The following is a 10,915-nucleotide window of genomic DNA, read 5'->3' as shown; positions in this document are numbered from 1 at the left end:
TATCAGACGCAAGGGCAGCGTGCTCAAAGGCGCTCGCAATAACCATTTTACAATTTTCTTATTCACCGCTTTCAAAGAACAACATTTTCAACAGAAAAGATTCAGGGTCTGCTTGGTGGCGGCAATCACGTTTTTGGTCAGACACATGGGGAAAAGCCAATGTTGCAATGCCGCAATTGGCAAAAGAGAATTCAAAACCATACCGAGGATCATTTCATTCAACAAAGTTAATTGGCTGATTCTACCTGCAGCTCGTTGAGGGTTTGACAGTTAAAGTAATGATTCTCTTTTCCAAAAGGGGGGAACAATTGGGGGATGGATTGGTTGGGTGAAGGGGGAGGGGGGCAACGATAACTAAAGGTGACCAAAGGGGACAAAAGGAGAAAGTCGGAACCAAAGTGGACAAAAGGAGACCAAAATGGAATTAGATAGACCAAAGAAGACCAAAGTGGGGGCAAAGAGGACTAAGGGGGTGAAAGATTGCCAAAGGAGACCAAACAGGGACTGATTGGTATGCAAATAAGATCCGAAGAGAAATGAAGGAAGCCAAGGGCAACAAGTGAAACCAGAGCAGTGTTGAAGGTGACCAAGGGAGGACAAAGAAGGAGAGATTATTGGGTGGGACCAAAGGTGGCTGAAGGTGACCAAATAAATTGATGTTCATATAGAAAAACAGAATCGTTTTTATGATTGTCAAACCCTCATCAATTCATTTGGTTGTCTTTTACCGCTGTCAGTCCTCTTTGCCCCCCTTTGGAGTCTTTTGGTCCATCCAATCATCTCAGTTTTGATCTCCTTTTGCCTCCTTCTGTCCCCTTCGGTTGCTACTTTCTGCTTTGTCTCCTTTGGTCACCTTTAGATATGGAAAAGGCTCGATCCCCTCTGAGCCTTTGCTTAATTCTTTGTACCTCTAATAATGTCTGGTCTGCAGACCGGAGGCACCGGGCAGGGGCGTAGGGGAGGGAGGAGCTCAAAGAGAGGTAAGGTGGGATGGGATTTGAAAACAATAACATGTTAAAAAAACTCTAAAATGTTTAGGGAGCCAGTGAAAAGATGCCAAAGTAGGACTGATGTGGTCCCTCTTACGGGTATCATTCAAGAAGCGAGCAGCAGCATTTTGGACCAACTGGAGACGCTTCATGGAGGATTGGCTGACTCCAGAGTAAAGTCCATTACTCTTGACCTTCTTAAGTCCTCTTCAGCTTCCTTCCATCCCACCAGTCTTCCTTATTCGGTTTTCCTTTGGCCTCCTCCTGTTCCCATTGGCCCCGCTTGTCCTGCTTTTGTCCCTGTATGTCCCCTTCAGCTATCTTTGGTCCTCCCTATCAGTCCTCCTTTTGGTCTACTATGGCACCCTTTTGGCCTACTTGGTCCATTTGTTACTCCCATCAGATCCACCTGGTCTCTGTCAATCCTCTTTCAGCCCCTTCTGCTCCCGTTAGTCTTTCTATCTTCCCTTTGGTCCATCATGTCCCCCTTTTGTCCCCCTGTAAGACACTTTAGGCCCCCTTCAGTTCCTCTTTATCCCCGTTTGGGTGCTGCTGTTGCTTCTGTTGCGGCTGTTGACAGCTCCAGCTGTCTCCTCGCCTGCGTGGCCACCACACACACACACACACACACACACACACACACACACACACACACACGGACAGTGCAGCTTATAATGTAGCAACATAGTTGAGTACAATTAACGCTTACAAGGAAGTAAGCATGAGTCAATAAAATGTCAATGCTATTCAGGGTGTGTGTGTGTGCGTGTGTGTGTGTGTGTGTGTGTGTGTGTGTTTAATTAGATCTGTTAATGAGTATTTCTTGTCGTCGCGCCCGCCTCGTATGCCAAGCGGGCTGAGCGCAAACAAACACGGCGAGAGGCATGCCAGGCATCCTCTCGTCTTATCGAGCCTCACAAATGACTGTTACGCCCGCTATGCCGCTCGGAATCTCGACAATCCTCGCCCGCTCGCGCCCACCGCCTTCCTGTTGTAAACGCACTGATTAACGCTGCCAGCCAACATCACTTAGAGGGAAATGAAGATGATAGCCAAGAGTGGCATTTTCCTTTATTTTTTTATTTTTTTAAAATGATTCGAACGCCGGTACGCCACAGGGACAAAAGTATTGGAACGCCCGCAGGAAGTGAAGCAAAAGTGGAGATAAGCACTCAAAATATCTTACGCGTCCCTGGGAAGACTTTGTGCAATAAATGGGATCAAAGAGGGGATAATGGCAGATGGAAAGGGGCCAAAGTCAAGTCAAGTCAACTTTATTGTCCTAAATGCATCTGAAGGATCCTAAAAGTGGACGAAGATGACCAAGGGAAACTGAAGAAGGGTGCTGAGGGAGACCAAAGGGCCCAGATGGGTGTGCCAAAGGGAAACGAAGGAGACCAAAAGGGGTCGTAAGGAAACTGAAAGGAACCAGAAGAGGCAGAAGATGGTCATAGGTGACCCAAAAAAGACAAAAATGGACCAAATGGACCCCAATGAGGACAAAAGAATACCAACGGAGACCAAAGGGTGCCAAGCAAAATCAAATGTGACCAAGGTGGGATAAAGAACCCGAAAGGGACCAAAGAAGGCCCAATACTAAAAGGGGCCAAAGGGGGCCAACATTGTAGAAGCTGAAGGAAACCAATGGCAAATGGTGGGTCATGGTCGGGTCTTTGCCATCATGCGGCTGAACAAAAAGAAAAACAAGAATGAGGATGAGCGCAGCGTGACACAACAGTGGTACACGCCTGCTCAGGATCTTGACAATGGCGCACTCTCAGTAACGTGCCGGGACGGAAGGAAGGTGAGGAAAGAAGGAAGGATGGAAAAGGGGTGGAGGAGCTAAGACGCCGGGCGGGGGGGGGGGGGGGGGGGTCAGCTGAGCAGACGGAAGACAATGTCGAAGGATGTGGAAAGGAAGGTGGACAAACCACAAGCTGAGAGACCAAGTGAGTAAGACCGTATTTGCTCCCGGGTAGAAAAACTGCATTACCCATAATCCTTAGGACAGTTGAACGATTAATCGATCCATCTGTCTGTCTTTTCTTTACATTCGTCCGTACATTCATAAAATCTTATCAGATCTGTCTGTCCTTATGCCTATCTGTCTTTCTGTCCGTCCGTCCCTCCACCTGGCCACCTGAAAAAAAATCTTACCACATCTGTCTGTCCATCTGCCCGTCTGTTCGTCCGTCCATCCACAAGATCTCATCAGACCTGTTTGTTCGTCCGCCCACCAAGTTTTGTCAGATCCGTCTGTCAGTAAAAACGTAATCAGACTCATGCCTGTCTCTGTCCGTCACTCTGTCCAATCTTGTGGCAGGGGTGCCCAGTAATTAGGCTCGTGAGCTAAGGAAGTGTCGGTAGCTCTCATGGCATTAACTCAAACACTGCCAGCCCCCCAAATTTTAGGCTGTCAATAAAACTGCCAGTCAACGGCATGGAGTCAGTTAAAAACAAAAACAAAACAATCACCCGATCGTCTGTTGTGAAATTTGTCACTTGATTGACATACAGGGCAGCCAGTAATATACCTGTAGCATGCCTCACCACACATACATATACTATATACAGTATACTGTGTATGTACTGTATGTATGTACTGTATGTACCGTATTTTCCGCACTAAAAGGCGTACCTAAAAAACTTCAATTTTCTTAAAAGCTCACAGCGCGCCTTAAAATCCAGTGCGCCTTGTGTATAGTCATTACGGTAATATTTCGACCCCAAAATGGCTCCTTGCTCGAGACATGCTGACAACGCAGAGTTCAAACTTTAGGCGATCAGGTTACGCAGTTGAACACGGAAATAGAGCAGCGGCAAGAGAGTTCAACGTTAACGAGTCAATGTTATAACTTGCTGTTGGTTAAGTGAACTGTGTTGCTGCTTTATTAAATAGGTTTTACTGACATCTGATCGTTGTGTTGCCGTTTCCTTGAGCGTAGCTCCATCTAGTGGATGCATTGTAGATTGCGTCTTATAATGCGGTGCGTCCAATGTATGAAAAAAATTGGCCATTCATTGAAGATGCGCCTCATAATCCAGTATATATATATATATATATATATATATATATATATATATATATATATATATATATATTTAGATCATTTGGACTTTTTGTCATTTTAGCCCTTAAACCGAGGGCAACTTTGCTGAAAACGCCCGTGGAAAGGTGCACCCAAAGTCAGCTATTCTTGAACCATTTGGATTATCAGCATACTTTTTGTCACTTTTTTAAAATATTCAAAATGTCACATTATGAATATTTCTCCCATACAGTAAGAATTTGTATAAGTGCTCCTGTCTCGGAACTATGGATGTTTGAAAACTGAAGAAAAAGGCGAATCTTATGTTCGTCTAATTTTCTTTTCTCAATATCCACCTTGAAAATGGATTTAGAATGTTGATTCGGACTTGAAAACACTACAGGATCAAAGCTTAAGTCTGCCCAAGCTTCGGTTCAAATTTGACAATTGTAACAAGTAGGGTACCATTCAAAACTCCAGAAACTCAGCTTTTAAAAGAAAGAAAAGATGTATAACATGTTCACACATGACGACGTGCATCAGCGATTTGTTTGGACGGATGACGGACGTCCGCTTATGGGGCCGTCCTAGCCCGCATGCTAAAACAAAATGTGTGGGCACCCTTGTCTTTTGGAATCCATGCAACCATCTGTTTGTAAAATTTCATCAGACCTGTCTGTCTGTCCCCCTGTCTCTCCTTCAGTGTGTCCATTCGTCGTCCTGCTTCAGCAGATCAGTTAGTCCGTTAAAACCGTATCCGATCACGGCTATCCGTGTCTCCCTCCATCCAGTTGCCTGTCTGTCCATGTACCGTATCTGTCAGTTGTAGCTCTCCCTTCTTCAGGCTGTAGACGGTAGCCGGTGGCCATTGGAAGTGACCCTGTCAGCGCACTGAGGTGGATCCGGTGGCCTGTGATTGGAGGGGAGGATCCCCGGTTGGAGGCCGTCTTCCGGTTGCAGTGGGGGTGGGCTTTTAGGCTGGGTCCTGGTTCCTGTATGGCGGGTGCGAGGGGGGCTGGGCCCGTGTGTGGGTGTGAGTGAAGCGTCGCATGCCGCTCAGTTTGCTCAAGGACTTGGCCCTGCGCAGGCAAGGAGAAGAAGCAGAAGAAGCGGCTCTTCAGCTCATTGCCGCCTTTCAATGACTCCCGGCGTCCGATCGCGCTGACGCCACCGCTATGAGCTGCTTGGATGTGATGTACCAGGTGCTCGGAGCGCAGTCGTACTTCAGCCCCTACATGCCCTACCAGTACCAGCAGCAGGTATGCACACGCGCACGCCACAACTTGACCGTCAAAACAAATGCTATTCTTGCAAAACTTCAACGACAACAAAAAATGCAAACACAATCAACTCTTGCCTTTTTTCAATAATTTCGTATTCTTTCCCAAGGTACGAGGCTGCGTGAGCATCATTGGCTTTCCATTTTTGTTGTTTTTATTCAGGGCTATAAAATGAGTACGTTATGTCTCATATTTGTACTTCATTCTTTTTGTTTTCCTTCAGCATTGTAGCAACACTAAAAGTGATAAAAAGATCGCAGAGCAAGTATTAAGAAGACATTTTTTAAAAAATGTTACCAAGAATATTTCTATAGGATGTTATATATATTTTTTTGCTCATCTTTCTGCTCGGCAACATTCTCAACTCCATTTTGTCCTTTTGAATCATTAGTTTTTCAGTTTTGCTCCAATTTCCTCATTTTGAATGCCCAATTACTCAAAAGTTCATTTTGACATCAGAACAGGTTGTTTTGTTTTCAAATGTATTTATTGCCCCTTACACTCAATGTTGCTCGCGTTCAACTTCTTGACATTTTAATTGCCGGTTGCATAGATTTCATTGTTGCTTGGTTGCATTTATAAATTGGGTGAGATGTACTTTATCATCGAAATGGGATGTTTTCCCAAGATCTGCTTTATATATCATTTGGTGTCACTAAAATCCACATCAAAATGAATTGAATTCGTATAAAAATGTATTGACCATCTATGTGCTTTTTTTTTTTTTTTTTTGTTGGTATGTTGGTGTTTCTCATTAGTCGGATAACTCCACAGAATCTTCATCACCCGAGTAATTAAGTCTTGAAATAAATTAAAGGATACACAAATATGGATGCTGTCATCGTAACATCTGAAAGCATCGCAATAAGCTGCTTTTAGATTTTCCGCTAATGAGTTTGAAAAGTAATCAACTTTCCGTACCCGCCGCTTAATTGATTGACTCCATACGAGTGTTCGCCTCAGAGGAAGGACACACACATACACACACACGCACACTTACTCACGCATTTTGATTCAAAAGTCTTACTTAATTCTATAAGATGCTTTGATGTGTTTTTTGATAGAAATAAGCTGTTTATTTTTCATCAGAAATTTTTTAATTTAAAGATGAAATGTATCATTTTAGTCTTTGCAATTTCTCATGAATCACATTGACATTGGGGAGAAGGGTTTCCAAACTGAGGCCCGAGGACCCCCAAATGGTGGGTTTTATTGACGATTATCACGGTATGAATTGTAATGTCGGAAATGGCTTTTTTTGACATTCGCGTCAGTCGTAATATTCATTTTCTCTGTGTTGTTTGTGTTGATGTTACGGCGATGCAAGATGACATTCAACAAATTGGTCACGGTTTGAATTGTGATTCAAGAAGAAGAAAATTATATCTTACAATCAAAAGCAGAGCATTTTTATTATTTATGCATGGGAGGATTCTGCTATGTGATCCTGAAACCTGGACTTGAAACATAAATCCCAAATTGAAACCTTTAATAGATACACTGACCCCAATTTGAAACCCTAATTTGACACCCAAATCCTAATTTTAAACCCGCATTTGAAACCTACTGTTAACTTGGGTTTTGGGTTTCTAATTGGGGTTGGGGTTTCAAATAAAGGTTTCATATTGTTTGAAATCATGGTTTGGGAGTTGCACTTCCAGTCTGAGGTTTCAACCAAAGGTCAAGTTTCCCCAGTTCGGATTTCAAAAAGACTGAAACTGTTGCCATTTGTTGTGTCAGAAGCTGACCTTGGACTCCAAAATGCAAGAACCTCAGCACAGCGGCAGTGCCGGCCGCCTGGGCCCCCCCGGACCCCTCACCATCAAGGAGGAAGACAAGGAGCTGCCCCCGGGGGCCGAGTACCTGAGCTCCCGCTGCGTCCTCTTCACATATTTCCACGGGGACATCAGCGCTGTCGTCGACCAACACTTCAGCCGTGCACTTAGCCACGCCTTCTCGTCCACATCCTACCCGCCCAGCAGCCACAAGACCCTCAAAGGTATGTGCGGACTATTGTGTGCCTTATGGACCAGTGGGATGCAAACATTTTAAACCAAATAGACTAAAGAAAAAGAAGGAGCACCATCATGACAACATTAAAATATAAGAGCTTAGTAAGCCTAAGGTGTTCATCAAAACGCTGACAGGTTTGAATGACACAGTGGAACTCCTCTACAACGAAACCTACATGGGCGAAAAGATAATAAAAATCTTCAAGAAGACAAGAAGAGCTCTGATGCTGGAAGAGAGGGTAAAAGTGATCAAAATTTAAGACGGAGGAAGCAAAATAAAAGACATTATCCAAGAAATTGATGTAAGTGAAAGTGAATGCTGATCGTAAATTTAGCAATTTCTTTCCTTTTTTTTTTCTACCCTGACTATATGAAGTGTCAAATAAGTGTATGCTCATATTTATGCCCTATTGGAATAAAAATAAAGAGTACACATACGTTTGTGTGTGCGTGTGTGTGTGTGTGTTTACATCTGAGATCAAATTTGCTACAGTGAAAAACCCTGTTGTGAATTTTTTTGCTGCAAACCTGATTTCGTTGTAGAGGAGTTTCACTGTATTTAAAGACTCTGTAAAGTGAGTTCAAAGATTGGTTTTCAAAATACGTGATAGATGTTTGAAAACTTGTGCAAGGAATAAGAACGATGTAGTACAGGAGATATGCCATTGAACTCTTTTTGAGCATTTCTGTTTTCCGCGGTTGAAATGGCACTGTGTGATTCACTTTGTAGCAGTTAGCTCGTGAGCTAGCTCTCCCTGCACCCAAAGAAAACATAACTTCATTTGGGATATTCTGCTTGGTGTGGTTGCTTTAGAGCACCTCGTTGTTGGCTGTGAGTGCATGGAATCTGACAATATCCTGCACGTGGACCAGAGCTTCGCACTAGTGTGGCCGCTTTTAAACACCTTGTTGTCGCGCCATGGAATATCCCGACGATGACCCGGTGGGATATATTCCAGACGGCGGAAACTGCAAGTGGATTTGACTTTGCGGCTCAAACATGTAGTCACGTGGATATGTAAGAAAGATAAAAAACCAATAAAGTAGGAAACATTTTTGCAGTTTGTGGTCGTGTACTCAATTGAAATGTAAAATTAGTTGCAAACAATAATGTGAAAGATTATTTTTTGCCGTCACTTATATACAATACCATCCATCCATTTTCCAAACCGCTTGATCCTCACTAGGGTCGCGGGGGGCACTGGAGCCTATCCCAGCCGTCTTCGGGCAGACACCCTGAATCAGTTGCCAGCCAATCGCAGGGCACACAGAGACGAACAACCATCCACGCCCACACTCACACCTAGGGACAATTTAGAGCGTCCAATCAGCCTGCCATGCATGTTTTCTGGAATGTGGGAGGAAACCGGAGTACCCGGAGAAAACCCACGCAGGCCCGGGGAGAACATGCAAACTCCACACAGGGAGGCCGGAGCTGGAATCGAACCCGGTACCTCTGCACTGTGAAGCCGACGTGCTAACCACTGGACTACCGGGCCGCCCATATACAATACCCATTTTGATAACTTGGCAAAATGACCAAAAAAAAAAAACATTGAAAAAAAATCACAGTACACGTTGAGTGTTTAAGAGCTAGTGAGGAATGGCAATGTTTCTTTTGCTCAAAACCACTCAACATCTGTATTTATATATCCCCCCCCCCCCCAATTTTGCTGCTGTAGACTGCAAATTTCCCCAGTGTGGGACAAATAAAGTTTATCTTATCTTGTTACCATTTGTATTTTTCCTCTTAAATATTTGCTTAAAGTGATTACTTTCCATCTAAATGTAATATTTTGACATTAAAATAACAATACCACTTAATATTGTATTTGAGGCACAAGGAGCAGGGCTGACGTGAACAGCAAATCGTAATTTTTTTTTTTTCCTCAAAATTGAAAATTTGAGATTAAAACGGTGCTGGTTTTTTTTTTCCAGATGGCTCGTTCCCGATGAGCCAAAGAAATTTCCCGCCGTCTTTCTGGAACGGTTCCTACCCATCTCCCGTGCCGTCCTCGCTAGCGAGCGCTCTATCGGCCCCCCACTCTGAACTGGCCTTTGCCGCGGGGGACCCATACGCCCCGTCGTCCCTCCACGGCCACCTGCACCAGCCCGGCCCTGACGCCTGGCACCCGTCTCACCCGCACCACCCCCACCCCCACCACCATCCCTACCCGCTAGGAGGCGGCATAAGCGCGCAGGGCTCACCGTACTCGCGGCCCGCCGTTCACGAGGTGTACGGCGCAGCGTTTGATCCGCGCTACGGCTCGCTGTTAGTGCCGTCCGTCAGGTCTCACCACCGCTTGGCGTCCGGTGGTGGCTCGGTGGGGCCGGCTGGCGGCGCACCCTGCGACCTGGGTGGGAAAGGCGAGGCGGCGGCTGCCTGGAGCGGGACGTTCTCTGGAGTCGGCGAGATTGGACTCAACATGGACGCAGGTGAGAAACTCCGAATTTTAAATGGGTTGAAAATTGGCTTTGAGTTTGCCAGTGTTCATTTTGTTCAGTAAAAACTTACAGGTAACTATGGCCAAATTTTACTTAAAAATAGTCCTGCATGTACATTTTGCCAGTAAAACATCATATTTGGTCAAAAAAAGTAACATTCAACATTTTTTTTATTGAACTTCTATTTCAGGAAAAGCCCACCAAAATGGTGGATTTCTGCTCAATTAAGCTTCACACTGTATTTGCCCACAAACAAAATCTGTATTACAGCACAAAAATGTTAACGTTTGATCATAAAATTGGAGAGTTTTGCTGAAAAATGTAAGTTTGGTACTAAAAGAATTTTCTTGATTAAAAAAAGTCAAAACGTGTTATCAGTGATATGTTAATTTTTTTGAAATTAGTCTTCAACACGACTGTGAACCATCGGACTTATTAGGCTGATTGATCAAAATGTCGGAATATTTTGGTATCGCGAATGATTCTGTTTCTATAAACACGCTGAAAGCACAGGCGTCTAAATTGGACCTCCTCCTTTTTGCCGGTTTTGTTTTGACCAACTTTCCGCGTGCGCTCGCCATCTCGGAATGAAAACAAAACGCGAGCGGCCGCGTAACGAAGCAACAACATCGCCGGCGAAAAGCCCGAATGAATTCAAGACGGATTCCGCCGCCTGCTCGGCTCGTCTTACGCGGCGGCGGCGGCGGCCAGCTGTCTGCATCGCTTTTGTGTCACTTCACGCTTTCAGCGCCTTTTTTTTTCTTCTCTCCTCTTTAATACCTTCTGTTTGTCTTTTCCACTGCTGTCCTCTCAGGTCTGCAGACACAGGACAAGAGCAAGGATTTGTACTGGTTCTAGATGCTTTTCCTCCTTCACCCTGCTTCACTCTGCCGAGAAACAAACAAAAAAAAAAGCGCAACACACAAACTGATTGACGCTCTGCTCGAGGCAACCTGCGTTGACCTCCGACGTTTGAAAAAGTCTTTGAGCGACTGTGACAAACGTGGGACGGCGGCGCTGGAGAAGTGGGGACGCTCAGATGTGTGTGTGTGTGTGGGGGGGGGGGGGATAATGTCCTGGTGAAAGTTGGACTGATTACCAAAAGCCCCTTTCGTGCTGAATGGAAGCTGCATTTCTTTGCTCGTGACACAACTGGTCAA

At 44.8% G+C, this 10,915-nt stretch overlaps 1 protein-coding gene across 2 annotated transcripts; it reads left to right on the top strand.

Moving 5' to 3' along the window:
• Positions 1 to 4,285: 4,285 nt before the first annotated feature.
• vgll2a (vestigial-like family member 2a) lies at positions 4,286 to 10,691 on the top strand. Of its 2 annotated transcripts, XM_086100569.1 has the most exons (4): positions 4,286 to 5,277; positions 7,039 to 7,297; positions 9,249 to 9,746; positions 10,570 to 10,691. In XM_086100569.1, the coding sequence occupies exons 1-4, from the start codon at positions 5,194 to 5,196 to the stop codon at positions 10,611 to 10,613; spliced, it is 885 nt and encodes a 294-aa protein (XP_085956695.1). In that variant the 5' UTR covers positions 4,286 to 5,193; the 3' UTR covers positions 10,614 to 10,691. The 2 variants fall into 2 exon arrangements, with proteins under 2 accessions (XP_085956695.1, XP_085956693.1); XM_086100567.1 differs by lacking the exon at positions 10,570 to 10,691 and having other exon boundaries at positions 9,249 to 9,832.
• Positions 10,692 to 10,915: the final 224 nt, after the last annotated feature.

The sequence above is a fragment of the Hippocampus guttulatus genome, chromosome 20, assembly GCF_054856545.1.
Source record: "Hippocampus guttulatus isolate MCC_2025c chromosome 20, RoL_Hgut_1.0, whole genome shotgun sequence".
NCBI lineage: Eukaryota > Metazoa > Chordata > Actinopteri > Syngnathiformes > Syngnathidae > Hippocampus > Hippocampus guttulatus.
The sequence above is the reverse complement of the archived record's forward strand: the minus strand, read 5'-3'. Positions and strand labels throughout refer to the sequence as shown.